General features: G+C 47.6%; 4 protein-coding genes and 1 long non-coding RNA gene across 10 annotated transcripts; 4 read left to right on the forward strand and 1 right to left on the reverse strand.

Annotated features, from left to right (window-relative positions):
- The first annotated feature begins 635 nt into the window (after positions 1–635).
- Positions 636–14,623, forward strand: LOC120828199 (autoimmune regulator). Of its 2 annotated transcripts, none has more exons than XM_040191623.2 (16): positions 636–1,065; positions 1,760–1,934; positions 2,044–2,259; positions 2,368–2,487; positions 2,636–2,769; positions 2,889–2,933; positions 3,045–3,084; positions 3,175–3,270; positions 3,407–3,523; positions 3,608–3,747; positions 4,549–4,617; positions 4,813–4,940; positions 5,106–5,217; positions 5,359–5,433; positions 12,384–12,527; positions 12,651–14,623. In XM_040191623.2, exons 1-16 carry the CDS (start codon positions 850–852, stop codon positions 12,816–12,818), a joined length of 1,995 nt encoding a protein of 664 aa, XP_040047557.2. In that variant the 5' UTR covers positions 636–849; the 3' UTR covers positions 12,819–14,623. The 2 variants fall into 2 exon arrangements, with proteins under 2 accessions (XP_040047557.2, XP_040047558.2); XM_040191624.2 differs by having other exon boundaries at positions 2,068–2,259.
- Positions 5,654–11,020, forward strand: LOC144384626 (uncharacterized). The gene is made up of 2 exons (XR_013451444.1): positions 5,654–5,778; positions 10,597–11,020. It is a non-coding gene; the product is annotated as an uncharacterized LOC144384626 (long non-coding RNA).
- A 128-nt stretch (positions 14,624–14,751) lies between the features above and the next one.
- LOC120828213 (uncharacterized) lies at positions 14,752–17,608 on the forward strand. 4 transcript variants are annotated; one of them, XM_040191650.2, is made up of 4 exons: positions 14,832–15,284; positions 15,393–15,461; positions 16,133–16,398; positions 16,540–17,608. In XM_040191650.2, the coding sequence occupies exons 1-4, from the start codon at positions 15,098–15,100 to the stop codon at positions 17,407–17,409; spliced, it is 1,392 nt and encodes a 463-aa protein (XP_040047584.2). In that variant the 5' UTR covers positions 14,832–15,097; the 3' UTR covers positions 17,410–17,608. The 4 variants fall into 4 exon arrangements, with proteins under 4 accessions (XP_040047581.2, XP_040047582.2, XP_040047584.2 ...); XM_040191649.2 differs by having other exon boundaries at positions 14,862–15,284; positions 16,106–16,398; XM_040191647.2 differs by having other exon boundaries at positions 14,752–15,461; positions 16,106–16,398.
- Positions 17,609–18,034: 426 nt separating this feature from the next.
- Positions 18,035–22,026, forward strand: LOC120828222 (GTPase IMAP family member 7). The gene is made up of 2 exons (XM_040191664.2): positions 18,035–19,950; positions 20,876–22,026. The coding sequence occupies exons 1-2, from the start codon at positions 19,884–19,886 to the stop codon at positions 21,883–21,885; spliced, it is 1,077 nt and encodes a 358-aa protein (XP_040047598.2). The 5' UTR covers positions 18,035–19,883; the 3' UTR covers positions 21,886–22,026.
- Positions 20,306–25,338, reverse strand: ccdc97 (coiled-coil domain containing 97). Of its 2 annotated transcripts, XM_040191665.2 has the most exons (9): positions 24,168–25,331; positions 23,900–24,076; positions 23,632–23,791; positions 23,379–23,467; positions 23,086–23,272; positions 22,867–22,990; positions 22,467–22,594; positions 22,323–22,365; positions 20,306–21,621 (listed from the first exon to the last, which is right to left on the reverse strand). In XM_040191665.2, the coding sequence occupies exons 1-7, from the start codon at positions 24,318–24,320 to the stop codon at positions 22,468–22,470; spliced, it is 1,017 nt and encodes a 338-aa protein (XP_040047599.2). In that variant the 5' UTR covers positions 24,321–25,331; the 3' UTR covers positions 20,306–21,621; positions 22,323–22,365; position 22,467. The 2 variants fall into 2 exon arrangements, with proteins under 2 accessions (XP_040047599.2, XP_040047602.2); XM_040191668.2 differs by lacking the exon at positions 22,323–22,365 and having other exon boundaries at positions 24,168–25,338.
- Between the last annotated feature and the right edge of the window lie 52 nt (positions 25,339–25,390).

Below are 25,390 nucleotides of genomic sequence, written 5' to 3' on the forward strand. Positions count from 1 at the left end.
CAGTCGGGCTCATCAACAGAGCCGGTCCCCCACTGACTGACTCTGACATTCCACCGGTCACTCCCCTTCATACTGCACATGTCACTTTAACTGTCATTTCTCACTCGTCACTTTATGGTTACTCATCACTTTGTCACTTGTTCGTGCACTTTATTTTTTAATATTTTTTAACTTTTTTAACTTTTTAAATATTTTTAATTTTTAACTAACTTTATTCTTATTTTATACTAACCCATAGCCTTATTCTACTAACCCATTGCATTAGCATTTCATTTTATTTTATTACTTGTGCACTGCTGTCTTGTTGTCTATTGTTACACTGTCTACTGTCACGCACCAACCGTCAAGACAAATTCCTTGTATGTTTGACATATTTTGGCAGTAAATGTTTCCTGATTCCTGAGGTGTGAATGTGAGCATGTCGTATGTTTCTTCGTCTTCAAACTACTAGATGGGGTTGGATTAAAGCGTACTAATCACATGACTTTGTGTGACTCATGAGCATTATATATTCTTTTTTCATGTAATTGAAAATAAAAAGGTCAAAACACAAAGGTGATTCTGCAGTGAACGATGCCCCCTGCTGACACCGACCAGAGCTGCGATTTAAGTTAAGTAACCGTTAAGTAACTTTCACTTTCCAAACGTCACCGACGGAGAAGCGGCGGGACCGAACATCTGACGAACGGAGGAAACGAGAAAAACATTTTTAGTCGAGCCTTTTTCTTGTTTAATCTACTGCCTGTTATTTACCCCCAGAACGAGGAAGTTAATTTTGCCCGTTTTTAATTTCCAATTCCTTTGAGGACATTTTACGCAAAGTTGAATCTTTGCGCGCTAAATCCAAAAATGGAGCCAGTCTCTGGCGCCACACCTTGGTTTGAACGTCCACCAAGAACGAATGTTTCTGTGGAACCACACATGGACCCGATGGACTGGCTGGAGAACCACGAACTCTTGCGGTTTTTCCGCCGTCATAAAACCGAAATGTCTTGCATGGAGAAGCCGCGCACGTTCCTCTGCCAGCTCAGGGATCACGACCTGGTCCCTGAGGACCGATACAAGGTGAGCTACCGAGGTGGAGACCTTTCTCCTCATTTGTTACTACATGGACCACCTTAAATGGACGTGTTTGTGTGGAAAAGTGGCTCAAACTTACCACATAGACGCTCTGGTTGTTACCAACAGGGCACAATATATCTATTTCACATCCCTGTTGAAGTACTTTAGTAGAAGCACAGTGTCCATTACTGTGTAAATGCTGCTTTCTAAATTGTGCATTTGTCCGATAGGGTGTATTACCCTTTTCATTTTTTTCTCGAGAAGATGATGGAATAGAATATTGAAACATGAATCAAACAAGTTTGTATTTTTATTTTGGGTGAACTAATTGTTAAATTGATGGTGATTAAGTGATTAATGCACACACACACACACACACACACACACACACACACACACACACATTACTCTACATGAGATGACCATGTAAGTTTTTGCATTCACCTTCTTTACAATGGAGAAGTCCTAAAACTCACAAAGTCTTATCTCACAGAATAGAAAGGTTCTAATCACTGTGCACAGAATTAAGTGCACATTGGACACAGCAGGGGGGAGAAAGGAAATGGGAGACATGCCGTGTCTCTATAACTAAACCATTTCGTTATAATTGATGAGGGTCAGTTATAACATTGGTTTGCTACAAACTTGTGCAGAATTATTAATCCCTACTGTTCTCTATGCTTTTGTATGTTTGCAGAAGGTGAGCTGCATGAGGAGTAAAGACAACATGAGGAAAGGTCTCTATGAAATTCTGGACTGGTTTGAGAGAGAGCGATCACAGAAGGTCAGAGAGTTCTGGAGCTGCGTGTTCAAGGACTCCATCCTGAACCAGTATCCCACGCTGCGACTGCTGCGCAACAGCCTCATGGACGGTCAGTCTTTTTTATGGTCACAGAGGGGGTCAATCACTGGGATTCTGAGTTCCTGTGCTTACTCTGTCTCGTTTGTCCATAAATCCCTGGGAACACATTTACATTTTAGGGTCTTTCCATTTTGACATATCAGAGAAGGTGGGGAAGGAAGAGTCAGACAAAGGGAAACGGAAGGCCCTCTCGGACAGTGAGGAGGAGAAGCAAGAAAAGTCTGTGACCAAGAAGATAAAACTAAGAAGTAGGAGCGTGTGTCGCAACGAGGAGGAGCCGGCCGGTCCATCGTCTCAGTTGACTCCCAGGAAAAGGTCCAAGAAATTATGCTTCTGTAAGTCATCCCCCCAACTTACTTCTTACCTTTGTAGACATGGTTGTTGTTGAATGTTTGACAGCTGATGAAGTTCACCGCTACACAAAATGTCTTCCTGGTTTGCAGCCACTCCACGGAAGAAGGGCAAGGAGAACAACATTTGGAGCTGGCCCTTCTATAAGCTCCAGCTGCCTGTGACCTGTGGAGACCGTAAGGGCACACTGGACAGACAAAGACTGGCTAAAGGTAAAAGAGTCAATGACCGAAGTATCTGCTTATGAAAAATAAATACTCTAATCATTGTCTTCTAGAAAATAGGAAAAAAAAAGAATAAGGACGATGCAGATGAAAACTGGTTGACATGAACACGTTCCTCATCCTTTGAACATTTCAGGGGAAAGGTGCATCGTAGTCGAGAAACGGTGGTTCAGTCCCCCTGAATTTGAAATTTTTGCGGGGAAGAAGAGTTCCAGGAACTGGAAGTCAAGCATTCAATGTATGGAAACCCCGCTGGAAAAACTTATACAGGTTTGTTGAAAAGTGAATAAACACAGAGACTTGCTTTCCTTCAACATGTGCCATGTTACATCCTTTTGTTTTCACATTTATTTTGGTTTTTCTTTTTTGTTTCTTTTGCTTCACTGCAGGAAGGTCATTTACAAGCAGCAAAGTACAAAAGAGACCCTAAAAAAGTAAGAACAAAAACTGAAATCACAGATATACTCCGACTCTGTAACATCTTCTGTTTGCTAGTGGTCCTGATCTGAACCATGTCCTTGTTGTCTTCTCATTCTTCCTGCTAGGCCAAGAAGTCACTGTTCCCATCTGGTGATGTAACCATAGGTTTGTTGTATTAGTGCGCTGATACACTAAGACAGAGCGACTTCACCGCTGATGTGAGTGAAAAAACAACATCCTCCTCCCCTTTGTTAGTGTCCAGCGGAGATGAAGAGGAAGAGGAGGACCGAGACCTGGACGAGCTAGACAGGGTTTCGTCAAGCAGCAAAGAAAGTTCCCCAGCTGTCCCAGGTGCTTGTCTCTAAGGATGCTCAAGGCTCTATCACATGCTTGTCTTTACTCTAAATGGCCCTCAAAGTGCATCCTATCACAGTATCACCACAGCAACGGTGATGTTAAACACACTTCCCTTGTGTGCCCACTGTAGACGAGGAAAGAGAGGAACGGGCTGAGCAGCAGCCACAAGCCAGCCATGACAAGAGGATGTTCAGAGTCACATGTGGAGCTTCAGACGGGACCTTCTATAAGAATCGATTTGTGTCAGGTCGCTAATTCTCACTGTGCAGGTATGGCAAAACTTGTGTAACGAAAGGGGCACTAACCAGCGCACACTTGGTCTGACCACCAGGGACTCGTGGGAAGAGTATTCGCACTGAGACGAGCTGGATGACCCCGGTGGAGTTCCTGGAGTTGGCACTTGGTCGGAAGGATGCCTCTTGGAAGAAAGACATTGAATGTGAAGGGAAGCCACTCTTTGTCCTCATAAAGGTGAACTTGATCAGGGTGCCGTGTCTGTCCCGATAAGTCCAGGGACAGGAAACAGGGAGGATTCAAGCGCAGACTTCCAAAAATCAAAGTACTTTATTTGAAGTAGAATACAAAATGTCTAAGCAATGACCAAGACAACCAAAAAGACCAACTCCCATCAAGGAGACAACGGACACACATTGTTTAAATACACTGGGAGGGTGCAGCTGATTGGCCACAGTGGGAGACAATCAAGGACACGGCAGACAATCACACCTGGGAAAATACACCAAGGCCACGCAGGAAACTACAGAATAAAACTGAGAGAGACAGTTGTAATTCTTAACGTTTCAGTCCTGGTTGATATGTTGGCAGCTGTGGTTACCATGGTAACAGCAAAGGCAGTTTAATACTAGTGGAAATATTAGATTGCTCATTGAGCATTGGCTTAACGCAGTTCTCAGACATTGACAATTCAGTGCTGGAATGGCGGACTCTTCCACTAATGATTAAAATTCCACATCGAGAGACAATTATAGTATTTTGCTGCATCAAATGTCTATTGTAGAAACAAATCTCACCATTAATCTTGTCAAATTGAATTTGATGTAGTGAATATTTTGAGATTTGAACTTTAATGTGAATGTTGTTATTTAGTCAGTTACTCACACTTTCAAGATCATGTGCACACATTCACCAAATGTACGTTAATGTGAGCCAACATCACCTCCAAAGGCTTTCCATGCGCTGAAAGAATGGCAGTTCTAGAAGGATCTGATAACAATAGACTGCAGAAAGAGTAACCCCCCCTGTCTATTTCAGGCGGAGACCCTGACGATCCACTCTCTGCTGTGTAATTGCAGCCTGTGCAAACCAGATGACAAAGACCAGGTGAGTTTGTTCATCAGACAGTGTCCTCATTCTGCACCGTCCTTCATAAAACAACACGATGGCCGTGTCTTCAGTGACATTAATTAGTCCCACTTCTCTCACGATGAGATACGGACCAACAAGAAACCCTTTTCTGTCGGATGCATATAACATGTAACTGTGTAATCGGCCGTGCCGTCATGTTTGTCTTGGCAGAGGAATCAGAAAAACGATGATGAGTGTTGCATCTGTAGGAGGGAGGGAGACCTGGTGATGTGTGATAACTGCCCTCGCTCCTTCCACCAGACATGTCACCTGCCTTATGTAGAGAACGGCCTTCTACGGTGAGCTTTGATCACACTGAGATGAGACAACCGCAACATTGAAATATAGATCTGTTACTTTGTCAGTGAGATTATTTTTGTCTGGTGAAAGAAATATGAAGACGGATCATTTTTCTGTTAAAGGTTGAAAATACATCGTGTGTGTGTTTGTGTGTGTGTGAGCAGGGACAACAGTCCGTGGTTTTGTACGTTCTGCGTATTCCGATCCAATGAACACTATTTTGGTTCGGAGGAGCTGGAAAGCGCTCTGTCGTACAACATATCCCAACGCATGTTGGTGAGTGAACCGTGCGCCTCTGTTTTTATGGCATGATGAAAATAAGCTTTATTCATGTGCATGTACACACCAAAGTCAGATTCTGTGCATGTGTAAACACTGACTGCCTATGAAGCTGAGCCCCTTTCCTCACATCAACAGCAGTGTCAGTGTCTCCTTCTGTGTCTGTGGAGAGCTGATGAGGAACAAATATTTGCTGCAAACCCATGCCGCTATGTAAGTCACCTTCTCTGCACTAGTCAGCTGCCTCGCCATTCGTGACTAACAATCAATTCATGTTAAAGCTTTTAAATAGCAATTCATTTTCTGATTATTGGAGGACTCACGGCACAGGTCAGTCTGCCTGCATGAACAGAACTTACGTGTCGTGGGAGCTCTTGCTCCTTCAGGGGCCGCACGTGTCAGGCAGGAAGGAGGAGGACTCGGACGCAGAGGGTTCAGCTGATATTGCTTTTTATTAATAACAAGAAAAAACTGAAAATCTCTCTTAACGAGGAAACAAAGGTCGCGATCAAAGTTCAAAAGGAAAAAACTCAAAATCTCTCTTAATGAGGAAAAAAGGTTGAGATCAAAATTCAAAAGGCAAAAACTCAAAATCTCTCTTAAACGAGGAAATGTAACAGGGATCAAAAGGACGTGACAAACGTTATCGGACTTGACTTGACTCGTGACGTGAGGGCTGGTGTGCAGGGCAAAACAACAAGACACACTGGCACAGGACAAGGGGCGACGCAGACTATAAGTACCCATGAGGGAGTTGTGGGAACAGGTGGACACAATCAGGAATCAGGGGAGACAATCAGACTGGTGACACATGAGGAAGGGCAAGGGACCTGAAACGAGAGGGAGTTAGTTTCCAAAATAAAACAGGAAGTCAAAAAACAACTGGAGACAGGACAAAAACGCAACTTGACATACAGGTGTGACATTACCCCCCCCTCAAGGCCGAATACCAGGCGGCCTTGGAATGTCCGGGTGTGCTCTATAAAAATCTCGAATGAGATCCGGGTCCACTATGAAGCTAGACGAGACCCATTGTCGTTCCTCTGGGCCGTAGCCCTCCCAGTCCACGAGGAACTGCCTGCCCCGTCCCCGCTTACGTACCGCCAGCAGTTTCCTCACCGTGTAGACCGGCCCCCCCTCGACCATTCGAGGGGGTGGGGGTGGCTTGGGGTTTGGCACCATTGCGCTCTCCTTCGCTGGTTTGATTTTGCTGACATGAAAAGTTGGGTGTACCCTCAGGGACCGGGGCAGACGGAGGCGCACAGCTGCTGGATTGATAATCCTCGAGATGGGGAACGGGCCGACAAAGCGAGGGGCCAGCTTTCGTGATTCGACCTGCAAGGGTAGGTCCTTGGCTGAGAGCCATACTCGCTGGCCGGGCTGGTACACTGGGGCCGGTCTCCTCCTGCGGTCCGCTGCTTTCTTCACTCTGTCCCCTGGCAGCGGCGGACCAAGGCCTGGGCGGAGGGCACAGACACCTCTGGTTCGGACTCGGAAAACACAGGGGGTTGGTAACCAAAAACGCAATGGAAGGGAGACATGCCAGTGGCGGAGGTGGGAAGGGAGTTATGGGCGTACTCTACCCACGTCAGGTGTTCGCTCCATGACGCAGGGCTCTGGGCCACCAGGCACCGGAGGCTGGTTTCCAGTTGTTGATTGAGGCGCTCCGTCTGTCCGTTGGCCTCGGGATGGTACCCCGATGTGAGGCTAGCTGTGGCTCCGATGAGCTTACAGAACTCCTGCCAGAACCGCGAGACAAACTGGGGCCCCCTATCGGACACAATGTCTCTGGGGAACCCGTGGATCCTAAACACGTTGTTCATCATGCAGATAGCGGTCTCTTTAGCGGTGGGCAGCTTGGGTAGGGCTAGGAAGTGTGCCATCTTTGAAAATCTATCCACCACGGTCAACACCGTGGTGTTCCCCTTGGAGGTCGGTAGCCCCGTGACAAAATCCATCGAGATTTCTGCCCACGGCCGGGACGGGATGGGCAGCGGCTGTAGCAAGCCTGCGCGGGCTCTGGAGGAGTTCTTGTTCCTGGCGCAGACGGAGCATGCCTCAACGTACTCCCTGACCTCCGGCTCCATGGACGGCCACCAGAACCTCTGCGTGATGGCGAACATGGTCCGACGTACGCCCGGATGGCAGGTGAGCAAAGACGAGTGAGCCCAGTGGATCACCTGTGGGCGCAGATTAATAGGGACAAACAGACGATTATCTGGGCACCCACGAGGTGGGGGGGTCTCACCGTTGGCCTGCTTCACCTTGGTCTCTATAGGCCAGGTAACCGCTCCAACCACACAGTGTAGTGGGAGGATGGGCTCAGGTTCCCTGGCCACGGGCTCCGGGCTGAAAAGACGGGATAAGGCGTCAGGCTTGGTATTTCTTGATCCCGGTCTGTAGGAAAGGGAAAAATCAAAACGGTTAAAAAACAAGGACCAGCGGGCTTGACGGGAATTCAAACGCTTGGCCTTCTTGATGTACTGCAGGTTCTTGTGGTCTGTCCAAACCAAAAAAGGGTGCTGTGCCCCCTCGAGCCAGTGCCGCCACTCCTCCAGCGCCGCCTTCACTGCCAGCAGCTCACGATCTCCCACGTCGTAGTTCCGCTCCGCTGCAGTCAGTCGTCGCGACAGGAAGGCACAAGGATGAAGCTTGTTGTCAGACTCTGCTCGCTGGGAGAGAATGGCCCCGATCCCATTATTGGAGGCGTCCACCTCCACCACAAACTGGCGAGCCGGATCAGGGAGCGTGAGGATGGGTGCTGTAGTGAAGCGCCGCTTAAGCTCCTGGAAGGCTGCGTCTGCCTCGGCGGACCAGTGAAACGCCACCTGCGGGGAGGTAAGAGCATGGAGCGGGGCTGCTGTCGCGCTGAAGCCTCTGATAAACCGCCTGTAAAAGTTAGCAAAACCGAGAAATTGCTGTACCTTCTTGCGGCTATCAGGAGTTGGCCACTCTACTACCGCGCTTACTTTAGCCGGATCCATCTGAACCCTCCCAGGGGCTACGATAAAGCCCAGGAAGGCGACAGTATCGGCATGAAATTCACTCTTTTCCGCCTTCACATATAACCCGTTGTCTAAGAGACGTTGCAGGACGAGTTCAACATGGTTCCTATGGGTGTTTAGGTCGGGGGAATAAATCAGAATGTCATCTAAATACACATACACAAACTGGTCTAAAAAGTCTCTTAACACATCGTTTATAATCGCTTGAAAAACTGCTGGGGCGTTTGTGAGACCAAAGGGCATGACCAGGTATTCATAATGTCCAGACGGCGTGTTGAATGCCGTTTTCCACTCATCCCCTTCCCTAATGCGAACCAGGTGATAGGCGTTGCGTAAGTCCAGTTTGGTAAAAATCTGCGCCTGTTGAAGCTGGTCGAATACTGAGGTCATGAGAGGTAGAGGGTATCTGTTCTTAACGGTTATGTCGTTAAGCGGGCTGTAGTCAATGCAGGGGCGAAGGGTTCCATCCTTCTTTCCCACAAAGAAAAAACCTGCCCCTGCTGGGGACGAGGAAGGTCGGATCAACCCCGCCCTCAGGGAGGATTCGATGTAGTCCTTCATGGCCTGCCTCTCGGGCCCGGAAACAGAGTAAAGACGGCCCTTCGGGATGGTGGAGCCGGGCAGAAGGTCAATGGCGCAGTCGAACGGGCGATGAGGTGGTAGAGCTGTGGCCTTGCTCTTACTAAAAACCTCAGCGAGGTGGTGGTAGCAGCTTGGAACTTGAGTCAGATTGGTGATCTCCGAGTCTGTGACAGGGTGAGTGACGACACGGTTTAGCGTGGGGTTCTTCCCTTGGGGGCATGATTCCCGACATTGGGTCCTACAACCCTCCCCCCATACCATAATGTCCCCGGTGCGCCAGTTTATGTGTGGGTTGTGATGAATTAACCATGGGAACCCGAGGATGAGATGGTGCAGAGGTGAGTGTATTAAATACAGCGGTATGCGCTCCCAGTGATTGGTGATGCGAAGCTCCACCGGTTCTGTAACATGGGTTATAGTGAACAATGCACTTCCATTAAGTGCGCTCGCTTTAACCGGTTTACTCAATGGGTCAACCCGAAGCCCCAGTCTTTGTGCTAACCCCCAGTCGATTAGGCTCTCATCTGCCCCTGAGTCAATCAATACCCCCAGCTCTAGGTTCTTATCCCGGTGCTTAATCCTCACTGTGGTCAATCGGCGTGGAGTAGGAGTTACTTCGGCGACTTGACTCACCGACTGGTTGGCCTTTACTGGACAGGCGGTGATGAGGTGGCCACGCTCGCCGCAGTAAAAGCATCTGCCCTCCTGGTAGCGTCGCTGTCGTTCCTCTTGAGAGAGCCGGGCCCTCCCCATCTGCATGGGCTCCTCCTCGCCTCCGGCACGGGTTCTTGAGAGTCGCTCAGGGGAGGTTTGACGCGATGCGGCGCCCCAGAGCGTCGGGGAAGAGCCAGGTGCAGCGGGTGTCCCTCTGGGCCCACGCTGCCGCCTCCGTTCCTGTAGGCGGTTGTCGGTGCGGATGGCGAGGGCGATGAGGGAATCGAGGTCCAGAGGCAGGTCCAATGGGACCAAGAGGTCCTGGATCTGGTCGGAGAGCCCTCTCAGAAAAACATCGTAGAGGGACGTGGTGTTCCACCCACTCTCCATCGCCAGGGTGCGAAAACGTATGGCGTATTCACAAACGGACTGTCCACCTTGCTTTATCTGACTGAGCTCACGAGCCCTTTCTCGGTCTGTTGCCACAGGGTCAAAAACAAGTCTGAGAGCGTCGGCAAACTTCTTTGGTGATGAGCAAACTGCCGAACTACTAGCCCACTCAGCGGTGGCCCATGCCTTGGCCCTTCCCGTGAGATGGGACATCATGAAGGCAACCTTGGACCGTTCTGTGGGAAAGTGCATCGGAGAGTGCTCGAAGTGCATTTCACATTCAATGATGAAGGACCTACTTTGTCCGATGGTTCCGGAGTATCGTTCCGGAGGTGCCAGCCTCGTGCACGCATCTGCTGGTGTGGCTACGGGAGGGGGCTCAGACGGCGTGGGGGGTTGTTCGGGAGAAGCCGCGGGGTTCCTGGAGAGCAAGGTGAGAATTTGTTCTACCTGACTGTTTAGGAGTCCCACCTGCGTGGTCATGGCAGTCTTAAACCCCTCCTGGCTTTGAGCAAGTCCCCGAACCCCTCGATCGAGGTCAACAACAAGGTCTTCATGCTGCGCCAGTCTTGATGCTTGAGCGCGCATCGCCTCCGTCAGCTGGTCCTTCTCTGCCGAGTCCATTCTGGCCAGTGTGTACTGTCAGGCAGGAAGGAGGAGGACTCGGACGCAGAGGGTTCAGCTGATATTGATTTTTATTAATAACAAGAAAAAACTGAAAATCTCTCTTAACGAGGAAACAAAGGTCGCGATCAAAGTTCAAAAGGAAAAAACTCAAAATCTCTCTTAATGAGGAAAAAAGGTTGAGATCAAAATTCAAAAGGCAAAAACTCAAAATCTCTCTTAAACGAGGAAATGTAACAGGGATCAAAAGGACGTGACAAACGTTATCGGACTTGACTTGACTCGTGACGTGAGGGCTGGTGTGCAGGGCAAAACAACAAGACACACTGGCACAGGACAAGGGGCGACGCAGACTATAAGTACCCATGAGGGAGTTGTGGGAACAGGTGGACACAATCAGGAATCAGGGGAGACAATCAGACTGGTGACACATGAGGAAGGGCAAGGGACCTGAAACGAGAGGGAGTTAGTTTCCAAAATAAAACAGGAAGTCAAAAAACAACTGGAGACAGGACAAAAACGCAACTTGACATACAGGTGTGACAGCACGGCCACAAAAAAAGTTCACATTAATTTCGAACTTCCTATTTAAAAAAAAAAAAGCACTGTGGTGTCTTTCAGTGGATATAATCTCTTTATTTGTTAACACCCGGATTTTATTCTGAAACATTTACATGGCAGTGTAGTGGAATATGCCGTGGGGGTTGCAGACTGGGTTTGGGGGGTGAAATGTATTGATCTCATGCACACTAAGGGAACTCAGTGACTTCTCTTCTTATCTTTGTCCATTCTGGACTGAAACTAATCCACAATGGCACAACTGGAAACATGTGGTCTTGATCAATCCATTGGTCTGACTTCTATTTGGCTGTTGAACACGATTGCCTATGGTCAAACTGAGGAGGGGGGGGGCAGTGTTAATTTCCTCGACGAAAACTATGCCGAAAATTTTTCGTTTGCGAACCTTTTTTCCATGACTAAGACGAGACGAAAACTATGGCGTTATATTTGTGCCACAATCCTGAGCGCGTAATTTTAAGTTTTGAGCACAGAGAAAGCAAAGAAAAACATATTCCGTGGGCGCAGTTTACTCGGGTGCCCTCTCCACAAACTGGTTTTCTGCGCGCAGGCAGCCGTTGCTGCGCTCTCTCCACCTCTTCACGCTGCGCTCGCTCGACGTTTCACTCACGCGCTCGCGCGACTTGCAGCAGCGTTACATTTGTGCCACAAAACCAACCAATCAGAGAATTAAAGAAGGTCCATTGTGATTGGCTGTTGGTCTCCAATCACAACCCTTCCTAAAGAAGACAAAAAACGAGTGATATTAGAAGTCCGGCTAGCCACCATCAGACATGACCGAAGCAAATGATGAAAACAGCAAGTGTTTTAATCCAGGCCATTAGCATTTAGCACAAATGCTGCAAACTTCAACAACTCGCTGAGCTTCCGCGATGCTGTAGATAGTTCTACTAGCGTTGTGATTGGAGACCAACAGAAGCAGGAAACGCTCCCTTTTCAGCTGAATTGAGTCATTGAACTCATGTCTGTACTTATGGCTCGTATTTGATGTTTTGTGTATTTTTTATCATTGTTCTACATGTTAATTTGTAATAAATACTTAATCACGAACAACCTTAACATACTTTTTGATTTTTTCTTGACATTCCACCACAACAGGTATGGCTCCATGAAGAGTGTCAGCTTAGAAATGTGGATTGTTATTATTTTTTTTTTTTTACGCACACACCTTGTAACCCTTGTCTGTCTGAAATATAAATAAATAATATTCTTGATGAAGTAAAATCAAACATTCGGTCCATTATGAAACGAGGCACACAGAAGCTCAGCTGTCACGTGCTTCTCAAAGAGCGTTGATGACCGCGTTCATTTTCTTCTTTTCACCCTCAGTTGAACGACTACTCCAAAGTGATCAGGACTCCGATGTGGTTCGGTCACATAGCAGGAAAACTCCAGAAGACACTCTACCAGACCGTTGGAGAGTTTGTGACTGACGTCCGGCTCATTTTCTCCAACTGTGCTTTGTACAACCGGGTAAGAAACAGTCAGTAAAAACCCTTTAGACAGCATGCAGGGTAAGGAGGTTGCATTACGTTTTTACATGTGGTGCTATAACATGATAAGCTACATTTATGACATGATTATGTTCTTTTTCAGAAAAATGCTGAAGTTCTTGTCATTGGCAAGAGACTGAAGGAGTTATTTGACAGAAAATTTAAGAGCGTGTTCAACATCAAGCGGAAAGGTTTGGAATATTCAAACATGCCTGTGCTATATCACAGTAATAAGGTACAAGAGACTGTACTTTATCATCCAATAATCTAACAGTTCGGGAGCGTTATTAGGCCCGACACAGAGCAGAGGGCCGGCAACCCTCATCCCCCATCATTATTGAAGATAAAGTACGGCCTCAAGTACCTTTATTGCTTTTATAATACGGTTGCCAGCAAAATTATAAATAGTAAGTAAATAGCGGCCTTTCAGTATAAAATAGTATCAGCCACCAAACGTTGTGTATCTCATGTCAGTAGTCTCTAGAGAACAACTAGTCCCTGTACGTGCATGCAAACAGCATCGGGTCCCCCACCATCTCATTCATTCACATCGCTGATGACGTCCACCTTCATTGTCCGGTTGCGAAAGCTCGCATTGCCCCAAACCGACCATTTGTGGGATTTCCGGGTCCTATTTCGCCGATCGCCACCGAGCTAAAAGCTAAAATGTCAGCTAACGGTCGCGCAAAAGCTGACCGGTTACTTTGAGTGCGCAGTGATACGGAACGCTCGGGTCGGGTATATATATTGTATGTGGTTGAAATATCCCAAAAATACATTCTGGAAAGAAAAAGCTTCATTAACCAAAATGTTTAACAGCATATGTTTAAAACAACAAAAATGGACCACCAATTTTAAAACGGGGGCATTTTATCTCTGCATACTAGGGGTGTAACGATTCATTTTAACAACGATTCGGCAACCACAAATCACGATTCATGGTTGCTGATTCGATTCATTGACGATCTGGGTTAATTTAGAACGATTCGATTCAGTGACTTGAAAACGATTCAGTAACTTTACTGGACAGTGCAGGCAAAGTTTCTGAGATCCCTGTTGTTTCTTGTAAAGAAATCAGGTTTAAATTAATTATGGATATTATAAACAAGCAAACAACAATTAATGGCAAATGTATTAACCTTTTATTTGAATCAAGTGCCCTTTTCAATGTAAACATTACACAATAATTACACAATGTTTGGATCAATTCACAGAACCCCGGATTTTCAACCACATTGTAGGGTTGCAAGTCTTTACAGATAAACTTGGCAATTATTGCTGTGATGTTGAGTTTGGTGCTGGCGAGGCCTGAGGAGTCTGCAGAGCTGGAGTTACCTTCTGCTGCTGCTGCAGCCGTGACGCTGCTAGAGGTCCTGACTGTCGGCGTTGTTTAATCCCACGGCGCCTTAGAAGATTCTTTGTGTTTCCGTGTTTTTTTATTTTGCTTCTACATATTCTACAAACAGTGACCGACTTTAGAACACCTCAGTGTTTGCAAAAGCCAAAATGTTTCCACGCGCTGGATCGATAAGTTGGTTTGTAAATGTCTCGCTCAAGGTCGTCTCTCTTCTGACGTCACACACAGGCAGACTGAATCCAGTAACGTTTAACGTGTCTAAAGTGCTAAAAACAAACAAACAAACACGCATCCATACCGTTTTTGTACTTAAAATCCAATGTGCAGTTTCCAAGTATTGATACAATCGATTCTGTACCATTTCAATCAATTTGTAATCGTCCGGAATGCCGATTTGCGGAGCACAGATCGATTCAGTTGGATCGCAGGAATATAAATCGATTATTCGATTCACTGAATGAATCGTTACACCCCTACTGCATACATTTCTTATTTTCCTGTGTGTAACATTTTTTGTTTTGCCATTAAAAAAAAAAGGTTTGACACCTGTGATGAGGGTTTAAAAATGAATGTATGGATTGTTAAAGTCTGTTTGTCTGGAGTTCTTTGAGTAAACAATGTCACCGCAATTAATGTTCTAATTTCTACTTTCTGTCTTGATCCATGTGTTTCTTGCTTGGGGATGTATGTTTTAAAAATAAAATCATTAATGACATGTCTTTTATTGTCTATTATTGTGCTTCTTAAAAGGTTAAATATAGTAAGTATATGTCTGGATGTAAACAAAAGATTGACATAACTGCAACTGAAGTTCGCAGCAACCCAAACATTTTCACGATGGGCATCAATTCCCGATAAAAGAGTCATTTTGAAGCTTCAACGCTCCCTGTCTTTGACTCTGTCCTGCTGACGTCACGGGCACACTTTCCAGCAGCAAATCTGGGCGCAGAGCTGCGCAGACGCTCTGCGCATCCGTCGGCCCGCGCAGCCATTTCTCTTCCCCCTCGTGAAAACAACCAAGCAACGCGGCGCGGCGGGAGAGTCATGACGTCGGCTGCACACAACGGGACCGAACACCACCACCGCCGACCCGAGACCCGCGCCAGCCGCAAACTTTCCCCCCCGACTCCCCGCCTGCGCGGGCTAAAAAACCGCCCGCCGTGCTGCCGCCGCTGCTCGCCTGCGCGTCGGCCATGGAGGGGAGCCTGCGGGCGGGAGGCTGCAGCGACGTCGCGACGATGCACGTGAAGATCGAGGAGCTCGACGAGAAGACGCCTGCGCCGGTCTCGGGCAGTCGGGGGTCGCCTGCGCGCTGCGGAGATGCCGCATGCGGAAGAGGAGACCAGCTGGCTGACGCGACCACCGCTGCCGTGCTGCTGTGTGAGTGCCGCCGTTTGAGAGTTGGAAGGTTTTTGCGTCACGTCAGCACGCGCCATCGTTTTAAATCGTTTGACGCGATACGTGCGACCCATGTGTGCCCCGCATCAGATCCCGTGAGCACGGACCGCTTCTTCGCCACATCAGGGGATGGAAAGACGTACCTGAAGATAGCGCCAGGTGAGTGGACCCCGCTGTGGCTGCTGTGGTTGTTGTCACAGTGCGTATTCTATAGCACGCCTTTGTTTGGTAAACAAACCTATTGGTGCTTCTCAAACTGTCTTTACGGTGTAATAGCAACGTTAGGTTTACCGAAAACTTTATAACAATGTTATTCACTAGCAGTGCGTTTTTAAGGAATTTGTTTCAGATTGCAAAAGCTGTATTGGAGCTTTAGATCTGGGCTCTTTGGATATAATGTTAAAGACTACTCAAATAATATTCCACCACATTAAATATCTTCCAGCTAAGCCACGTCAAACCAGCGAGAAAAACAGCATACCTCTCATGTGAAACAATTTAAAAATAATTTTTGGGTTTTCTTGGAAACTGAAAATAAAAGGTTGGAGTGTGACGTTACCCAACGCAGACATCAAATGACGGAACCAATGTACCCAGAGACTCATCTAGTTTAACCAATAGGCTGTAGATCTCAAAGGACCACACGTGCTCTTATTATACTGATTCAAATGTCAATTACCTTCAAAATCTGTAATTGCAACTGAAAAGAAAACATGACTGGATCACGACAAACCCTGACTACCTCCACTCACTTACCAATGAGGACTCAATACCATCAAAGCCGCCTGTGTCCTGTCCTCCAGCTTCAGCGATGCCATCTGGCCCCTCAGAAAAGACGCTTCCCTCCGGCTCCGATTTCTCCTCCAAAGCCGTGCTGTGCCTGATCGAGGCCGTCGGGCGCCGCTGGGGCCTCTATGAGACCCGGGAGCGCTCGCAGCTCTTCCAGAGCGTCCAGGAGGAGATGGCCTCCAAGGGCCACGTGCTCCCCGTTGAGAAGATCCGCCGTAAGTGGAACAACCTCATCGTCACATACAAGAGGGTTAAAGACCGCAGCCGGGAGACGGGGCACGCCAAAACGTCCTGGGAGTTCTTCGATGTGAGTGTTTCCACACAGGGAATATTTCCCCCCGAGGTTGGATTAACTATTATTATTAACTATTTACTGCTCTCCATAACATACGGGTTGCTGGTTTGTTTCCCCTCTCTGCCTCCCTGTGCTCCTGTTCTCTGGCTCTAGTTGATGGACTCAACCCTCTGTGACACCGTTGGCACCCAGATCGCCAACGCCAAGAGGCCCCGAGCGTCCGCGCAGCCCGGCCCGCTGGCAAAGATCGCTGCGAAACCGCAGTTCCCGCAGCGCACCACCGTCATCCGCCCTGATGGGGACTTCGCTCCGACTGGTGGGGAGGACTCGGCGGGTCACGGGGCCGCCGGCTGCCAGGTCATCAGCGGCGCTGCCGCCGTTGGCGCGATGACCCCGGCGACCGTTAGCCCGACAAATGCGCCAGAACTCAAGCCCCTGATTGTCTTCAACAGCGAGATCGTTGCATCCAGTGTCCATCCGGCCGCCGTTGTGCCATCGCCATCTTTCATCTCCTCGCCTTGTTTCACAGAGACGGCCTCCACTCCCCCCTCGCTCGGCCTTACGGGCAGCGCCGACCTCAACGCGCCGCACCACGCGGACCGCAAACCGCTGCCGTTTTCGCAAGGCGCCACGTCCTTTCGCCTTGGCGGGGCGCCGCCGAGTAACAGTCACAATATCCTGGGCCACTCCTCACCGTTCCCGCCCACTTCCTCGTCTCTCTCCTCCTCTGCTTCCACCTCACTATCGGCAACCACCCCGACGGCAAGCGAAGGGCCGAGCCGCAAAGGGGACGAGGAGCAGGCCGGCGCCGCGTTGTTCCAGGAGGCCCTGAAGCGGCAGGAGGAGCAGGCCTACCTGGAGCGGGTGGCTCGCCGCCGGGTGGAAGCCAGGGAGAAGAGGCGCGAGAGGAGGGAGGTGCGGATGGCAGAGTCCCTGGGCAGGATAGCCACGGCCCTGGAGCTGCTCTCCTCCAAGCAGGACACCGTCATTGCCCTTCTGCAGAGACTGGCTGAGCGGAAGTGATGGAGGGCTCCTGGGATCACGCTTTTTAAAACTTCTTAATCCATAACATAATCCCCCCCCCCCAACATGAGCGTAAATAACATTTTTAACTTTTCTACATGAAGCATGAGGGGAATGGGTCGCTTTGGTAACATGCTTTACATATGAGTGCATTACAGTTTGCTTCACCAACATCAATAAAAAAAAGATCCTGAACAGAGTGATAATGGTGAATAATTACTCCTCATGGCCGACGAGAGACGTCTCCCGAATGCAACTCCAATGTGTGACGAGTGGGTGGGACCATGTTCTGTCCAAAAAAAAGGCACTACTGTGGACGGTGGATCTCCTGAAGGCTTTTCATCAACCTCTAGTCTTCAAAATCCACATCATTAGTTAGACGGTTTTGAGTATCTGCCAATAAGTCTTTCAATCGGGAGAGACAAAGTGAGATAGTGAAAGATAGCAGTTTATTAATAAACGACACGTGATGATAAAAGTCTCTCTCAGACTCCGCAGGGAGATTTGCAATGGACGGATGCCTTGAGCTTTGAGAGGATGAATTTCCTGGTGGTGGTGTTGGCTGATAAGGCGGCTTGAATGAGGAGTTGATGAAGACTGGGTGGAGATGAGGAGGTGGAGGGATGCACAACGGGTTCAGCCCATGTAGAGACAGCAGCAAGGTGCTTTTACATTTTTTTTTCTTTGTGCTTATTAGACAGAAGAGACCAGCTGATCTAAACAGCTGATGTCCTGATGGACAGCTCCAGACGGTGACAGCGAGGGATTGATAAGTGAGCACGAGGAGTGGTAGATGTAGATGGGTTTTCCTGTCTGAACCTGTGCTAGCTTTTGTTTCATTCATTTACAGTACTTCTAAGAACACAATACATTCAACTTTGCTGGCGTTTATTTTGACCGTCCGAACCTGAGAGTTTGCCAACCAATTAAAATGCATTGCACAGTCAACTGTGTATAGAGCATGTGACATTTATTTGGTTTGCATCAATAAATCATAAATAATTTATTAAAAACATATCACGAGCACTGTCCATGCAAGGTTTAAAGGGCTGTTGGACAATATGCTTATAGGACAGTATATAACAGTTTCAGCCCTTTAAACCTATTTCTTCTTACTTTAAGTTTCATTTACTCGGCAGCGATGGGAGGAAACTGGTTCGACCAGAACTTGAAAACGCTTCTAAGAACAGTGAGACTTCTGAGACGCATTCAGACAGAACTTAAAAAATCTGACATTTCTGAGACGCAGTCAGCCAGAACCTGCTGTGAGAACTGAAATCATCAGATACAATCGACGTCTCTAATTATCAGTTTCTAATTATCAGTTTCTTCCTGCTGTTTCCAAAATTGCCGAGAAATGTGTTACAGAACAACTTATTAAACATCTCAACAGCTCTCCATATCAGCTTCATCCTAAACCAGGGGTCTCAAACTCAAATCAGCTGCGAGCCAGATGCAGCCCACTTCAACTGAACGCGGGCCAGACTAGCGTCCGAACGGCATGGTCACCAATAACACAACTTAACACTCACTTTCAAAAGCGGTCATTGAACCCCACCCTGGGGGATCGGTCCGAATGAGACTACAACACTAGTCCTCCTTTAACTCAGCGGGGGAGACCTAAGGTCATGTGACCGTGGAATTCCTTTATAGCCAAACGTGAAGTTACGTGAATCGAAGCTGCGTAGTAATGGACGGAGACGCTGGTCGGTGACGTCAGATGCTTCATGTGTTGTTAGTGTGAGTCGTAAAGGAAAACTTTATTAAACGAGCGATGCTAACGGTTAGTCACATGATCACCTGCGCGAAAGAGGGCAGGAAACATTTCACCCTCCTGCTCTCTGCACCTCGGCCGACACACACGACCCGCCCCCCATGTCAGTCACATGCATGCCACGTTCACTGGACAAGCACACAGTAGGAAACCAGAACATCATAACAGGTCCCACACAGCAGCTGACAGTGGGGTTACAGTATAAAACTTGCGGGCCGCACTAACATTACACTTTCATATTAAGGATGGGGCCACAAAATATCGTCCTGAGGGCCGCAATTGGCCCGCGGGCCGCAAGTTTGAGACCCCTGTCCTAAGCAGTTCAGTTCCAGGGTTTATTATTTGACTGAAACAGCCAACTGCTTCGTCTTAGAGAATGTGAAGATTAAAATGGATAAAGGGGTTGTGTTCTTTCTGTCTGAACTTGCTCGAGCTTCATTTGTTTAATTCTACTTTTCATTCACAGCACCGGGAACACGTTGAATTTGTTTCCCTGGGGTTCATTTTGACCATGTGAACCTCAGAGGTTTATTTACAGCCAGTGTCCCGACTGTTAAATTTCCTCTTACTTTAAGTTTCATTTACTCGGCAGCGACAGGAGGAAACTGGTTCGACCGGAACTTGAAAACGCTTCTAAAAACAGTGAGACTTCTGAGACGCAGTCAGACAGACCTGCAGTGAGGACTGACATCGTACAGACATGGTGGCCACGGTTGGCAGATTGACTGAGAACAACCCTGATATACCCGATGAACAGCAGCAGAAACGTGAGTGTAAAAATGATCTTTTGGTTAGTTTCTGTTTTTAGCTGCCCATAAAGAAAATGATTAATTTAAGTAAACTCAACTCCATTCAAAAGATGTTTACGTCAGTTTCACGGGACAATCCTTCACTTTGGCATCATTGTATTCTTAGTGAACCCTGTGAGTTGACTTGGCAGGTCTGCATTAAACAGAGAGGCGGCTCAGCTGAGGTGTGAACACTTCTTTCACCAGTAGCAGGCGGTTTGCATTAGTTGCATTTGAATCCCTTCGCTTTGCATGAAAGACGTAATAACTCACACTCCCTTTTGAGAGTCATCACATTCAGATTTTGCAGAAAGATTATTGAAGATTTTAAACGTTTGTGTCATTTATGAAAACTTTTATTTCATTGTATTGTTTATGTCGTCTTATTTAAACAGGATATCCCTTTGAGATTTTTTTTATCTCTTTTAGAAGATGTTTGTGTTCAAAAAGGTCACCACATGAAAACACAGATAATAGCAGAAGCAATGCACTGGAACGTAAGATAAAAACAAATGTACGGTTGTTCAGCAGCTACAAATGCACAATGAACTTAACCATGACTCACTGTTTGTCAAATTCTTGCCACACCTGACGTACCAGTTATACCAGTTCAACCCTGGTCAGTAAAAACACTCTAGTGTACATTGTACACCACCATACATTGAAATCGGAGCAAATATGAGAAATGTGACCAAAAGCATCTTTGGTCGTGACTCTCAAACTGTGGGGTGCGACCCCCCTAGTGGACCGAATAGGTATCACAGATGGGTCGCATGGTGAAATTCAGAATGTATTTATTTCAAGATCTTCATTGAAAACTCCCCATATTACAAAACGTTTGAGAACCACTGATTTAAGTTAACTGTGCATCGTGTACTAAAACTTCCGTCTGTTGACTTCACAGCGCCCCTGAGAATCATGCTTCTCGGGAAGAGCGGGGTTGGCAAGAGCTCAAGTGGGAACACCATCCTCGGGCGGGAGGCGTTTGAATCGGACATGAAGCTGACGAGGGTCACTAAATACTGTGAGAAGCAGAGCGGGACGGTCAACGGCGTCCCCGTCGCCGGCGAGGTTCGGGACGTGCCCGTCTCCGTGATGGACACGCCCGGCCTTTTCGAGACGGACCGCAACGAGGAGGTGGTCGTGCGAGAGATTCTGAAGTGCGTCAAACGCCACGAGCCGGGTCCTCACGTCTTTGTGCTGACGCTGGCTGTGGGGAGGATGACGCAGGAAGATCAAGATACCAACAGACTGATCGAAAAGATGTTCGGCCCCAGAGTGTGGGACTACACCATCGTGCTGTTCACCTACGGGGATCGCCTGGCTCACAAGAACATAAACGACGTCATCTCGGAGAGCGACGGCAACCTGCGCAACTTCATACGCAAGTGCAGCGGCGGCTTCCACGTCTTTGACAACAAGAGCCCAGAGGACCAGGACCAGGTGACCAGCTTTGTGTCAAAGATCCAGACGCTGGTGGCCCTGAATGGAGGGGGACATTACGACAACTCCCTGTATCCCCAAGTGGAGAGATGGATCAGGAAAAAACAGGAGAGGATCCTGGCGCGGAGAAAGAACGAGATCGTTGGTCAGGAGAGAGCGCTGCTGGAGCGTTTCCAAGGGGAAGAGTTGGAGGAGGAGAAGAACCAGCTGTGGAGGAGAGAGGAAGACAAATCAAGGGTGGCTGCAGAGAAAGCGGTCCGCAGTTCCTTGTACATGCTGAAATTCATCCTCTTCCTGGGAGCAATAGCGGTGGTAGCTTTTTTTAATCAGCTACCAATTCAGTATCTTCAGGTGGGGATTCTGGTTATCGCTTTGATTTTCTTATATGTGACATGTGAGTCTATTTTGCCAAAAATACCTGGGCTTCTCCAGAGAATTCAATGGCCAGAGATGCTGACACCGAGGCTTTGATTTGAATTCTTCAGTTAGTAATTAGACACCAAAGAAACAAGTTCTGAATTCTACCGATTTCTGTGACTCTGACTTAATCTACTGTCATGTAACACAACTGTAAAACTTGCTAATAAACATTGTATTATCAACAAGTCAAAATGTATTCATCTATTTATTATTGATTGTTGTTAACGTGAGGTGATGCCCTCTGGTGGGAGCTTCATAAACAGCTACAAGGGAAAGCAAAAATAAACAAATAGGCACGGCGTGTTGGATGATTTAGATCAGGGTTCAGTAACGACGGCCTGTGACCTCTGCTGGATGTCAAGTTGCAAGGTTCCCTCCATACATTGTGGAGGCATTTGAAGACTGACAGTAGCCCACACATGGCGCACAATGTGAGTATCGCACATTTTATGGCAGTTTGGGGTTGTATAGTGCATTCCTTAACAAACCTAAAAGTTGTTTTGAACCAAGTGAAATCCAACGAGTGAGGAGCTGCAAAAATGAAAAGATGAAAAAAAAGAAAGTTCTTGTTTTGTACATTTGTATTCGGAGATCAATCAAAGCAGTGCATTTTTACTTTTGCTACTACAAACCCTATTCTGTCATATTGTCTCCATCATTTTCCATCTCCTCCTCCTCTTCATCTTCATCAAAATATTTATCCTCTGCATCTCTGCTGACTATGTCCAAGTTGTCGAAGTCAGGGTTCTCGTCCACCTCACTGTAATGGACACACGCACACAAAACAACACATTATTTTAAAGCAACACAAAACGTGTGGTGACATCTAGCAACTTGATTTAATATAGGACTTTTTTGTATTTAAAAGGTTTTCTTAAATCGACTTGTTCACTCAGCAGTTATTTAGTTATATCTCAATTTTTTGTTTATTAGAAATCCTATTTTTAACATTCGTAATGACACACTGTTCCTTGACTGTTGTATGTATCCTTCACATCGCACAAATGCCCATTAAGTGGTGGCGTGTCTGACCTGTAGTTGAAATCCTTGTCTTTGCCATCTAGGAAGCGCTGGTGCATCTGGCTGATGAACTCCTCCCTGAACAGTGCCTTCTCCTCTGGGGTGGGAGCCCATTGCTTCTGCTGGACAGAATAACCTAGAGCAGAAACACAGAGAGCGACGCTCAATGACTAATGGATACGCAAAAGGGCAAAGCAACTACATTTATTGTAAAACCTCAGCCTTCCTCACCATCGTCGTCGTCGTCCTCCTCACGCGCTCCATCCTCTCTCTCCTGCTCCTCCTGCAGGCGATTCTGGATGAGACGCTCCTGGTAGGAGTTGAGGAGGAGGTGGGCGAGCCCTCCTGCGCCTCCCGCTGGTGCCCCTGGTCCCCCCTGCGCATCGCCCTGCATGGCCTCCTGGGAGCGTTCCAGCACCTAAAACATTTGTCATTCAGAAGTTACTTAAAAAAAAGATAGAAAAAAACGGGAGTCAAGTGAACTGCAAATTGTGGTACAAAGCGGTTACAGCTCTGGTTCTCACCTCCTCGTCAGTCAGGTACTGGCCAATATATTGTTCATACAACAGCGGCTCCCTGATTCTCATCTGCTCCTCACTGAAATATTCCCCCTCTGGAAAAGGAAGAGGGATGATGCATAGTTGATAAAGTTCATTGAGTACAATGAGGACGTTCGGCAGCACCATTTAAAAAGTATTTTTTGAAGTATTTTGAACAGGTGAAATAAGTCTGAGAGAGTCTGTTGTACTAAACATGTCTTGACAAAAAAGCTCCTACCCCTCTGCAGGGCCCTGAGGGCGGCGTAGCGCTGGTTTCGAACCCGCGTCCTGTTGCTGCAGGCTGCAGCCCGTCTCTGTATCACATCGCTGTAGTGAAGAACCCGCGGGTCGGAAAGGACGTGGGCGAACGCTGACAGGTTCCTGGGCTTGAGGCAGGTCTTGATATTGGGAAGGTTATATGGTTACACAGGTTGTCATTTTGCTGCGTATAAAATAAACCCTTTGATCAGCTGCAGCCACAGAGACATCGAGCCGTGTGCACGTACATGGTACCTCTCCAGGAACACCAGCGGCCTGCTGCTGTACTGGTGCAGCAGCTCCTCTCGCCGCTCCTCCAGGGTCAGCTCGGCCTCCCCCTTCTGCTGGCTCTTCACCAGGATCCCACTGGCGGCTATGGCGTCCACCATGGCATTCACGCAGATCGACTCGGCCTGGCTCACGTACTGTGCGATAACGAGACGCGCTATCAGCCTGGTTTGCACTTGCACATCGGAACCGAGATGGCGGTTAAGCGGACGCTGCTGGCGGTCTCACCTGGGGGTCTTGTCGTGGCTGCGGAGCCTCCGCGGGGCGTTGGAAAGCACATATGTGGGACAGTGTCACGGGTTCTTCTGGCAAGTCGCCCCCGTCTTCACTCTCGGACGAGCTCGGTCGGGTTCTAGCCGGAGGATCGATTTCCCCCCACATGATGAACCGTTGAGACGTCCGGGCAGCTGGTGGTGAATTAGCGTTAGCTAACGTTGAGGTTCGTTGTCAGATTCAGTTGGTTGGTCACTTCACTGTAAAATTAACTTTCCTGAATGTTTTGTCTGACAAACTGAGATGGGGTGGCGATGTCTCTCGGTGCAGAGGGGGCATTTCCACTTGATAAGATACTGAATTGCGAGTCTATTACACAAATGCGTTTCATTTTAGCATTAGCTTTGTTTTTCCGCCATCTTGGTCCGCGTTAAATGTCGCCCTCCAGTTGTGCAGCGCAAAGAATGGTTCCACAAGGTGGCTGACCGGCCTGTATGGTGGATTGTGTCGCTCTCTCGTGGTTGCTTTCCGGTCATAGCAAGAAGTGGACCATTATTCATCAAAATAAAAACAGATATTGATTTCCAATATGCTAGGTGTCACGACTCAAATAGGGTACCTTTATTATATTTTATAGTGTAATTTTTTATCTCAACTGAGAATCCCTGGATTACCACGCATAGTATTTGGCTCCAGCACACATTTAAATGTTGGGATAGTGGGAAAAACAAATACGTGGAGCCCCCACAGCTCACTTTCTTGACACATGCGTTTGATAAAATGTCAGGATGATGTTTTGGGGGATTTCTCCCTCACCCGTAATATGTGTGTTGAACCTTTTACCAGCTGGCCTTATGTCGGCTTTCTGGGGAACCACATGTTTGGCTACATACTTTTCCCTCTAAGATTCGGTTTTGTCCTGTGACGTCTGGTTCAGAACGTTGCTATACACAGCAATGTGCACTAACATCATCAATTGTTAAAAGCTAAACCACGCCAATTGTTTTTATTTTGTTTTATTTCATTTCTTGGATCCCGTGGTCTCCCTCGTGCTCCGCGGTGACGCACGATAAGCAAACCAAACCCTGCCATACATTTGTATTAAGTGCGCCTCCTCTTTTATCCAGGTGAGTGTTGTGTAATTTCACTTTCGACCCACTGCCACTCCCACTAAAATGAAAAAAAAAGCACCAACCCTTTTTTATATCTGCGTGACCACATCATTTCCATAACTAAAT

The sequence above is a fragment of the Gasterosteus aculeatus genome, chromosome 11 (genome assembly GCF_964276395.1).
Source record: "Gasterosteus aculeatus chromosome 11, fGasAcu3.hap1.1, whole genome shotgun sequence".
Lineage (NCBI taxonomy): Eukaryota > Metazoa > Chordata > Actinopteri > Perciformes > Gasterosteidae > Gasterosteus > Gasterosteus aculeatus.

What these genes read in the sequence shown, in the direction of transcription:
- LOC120828199 (XM_040191623.2), top strand. Translation starts at nt 850, where the DNA reads ATGGAGCCAGTCTCTGGCGCCACACCTTGGTTTGAACGTCCACCAAGA. An exon ending in ACAAAAGAGACCCTAAAAAA is followed by an intron (nt 2,934 to 3,044) that starts GTAAGAACAAAA and finishes TCTTCCTGCTAG; the next exon opens with GCCAAGAAGTCACTGTTCCC. An exon ending in ACTGTGCTTTGTACAACCGG is followed by an intron (nt 12,528 to 12,650) that starts GTAAGAAACAGT and finishes GTTCTTTTTCAG; the next exon opens with AAAAATGCTGAAGTTCTTGT.
- LOC120828213 (XM_040191647.2), top strand. Translation starts at nt 15,098, where the DNA reads ATGGAGGGGAGCCTGCGGGCGGGAGGCTGCAGCGACGTCGCGACGATG. An exon ending in GTACCTGAAGATAGCGCCAG is followed by an intron (nt 15,462 to 16,105) that starts GTGAGTGGACCC and finishes CCTGTCCTCCAG; the next exon opens with CTTCAGCGATGCCATCTGGC. An exon ending in CGTCCTGGGAGTTCTTCGAT is followed by an intron (nt 16,399 to 16,539) that starts GTGAGTGTTTCC and finishes CTCTGGCTCTAG; the next exon opens with TTGATGGACTCAACCCTCTG.
- ccdc97 (XM_040191668.2), bottom strand. Translation starts at nt 24,320, where the DNA reads ATGTGGGGGGAAATCGATCCTCCGGCTAGAACCCGACCGAGCTCGTCC. An exon ending in CCTCAGGGCCCTGCAGAGGG is followed by an intron (nt 23,468 to 23,631) that starts GTAGGAGCTTTT and finishes TTCCTTTTCCAG; the next exon opens with AGGGGGAATATTTCAGTGAG. An exon ending in AGTACCTGACTGACGAGGAG is followed by an intron (nt 23,273 to 23,378) that starts GTGAGAACCAGA and finishes CAAATGTTTTAG; the next exon opens with GTGCTGGAACGCTCCCAGGA.
- LOC120828222 (XM_040191664.2), top strand. Translation starts at nt 19,884, where the DNA reads ATGGTGGCCACGGTTGGCAGATTGACTGAGAACAACCCTGATATACCC. An exon ending in CGATGAACAGCAGCAGAAAC is followed by an intron (nt 19,951 to 20,875) that starts GTGAGTGTAAAA and finishes TTGACTTCACAG; the next exon opens with CGCCCCTGAGAATCATGCTT.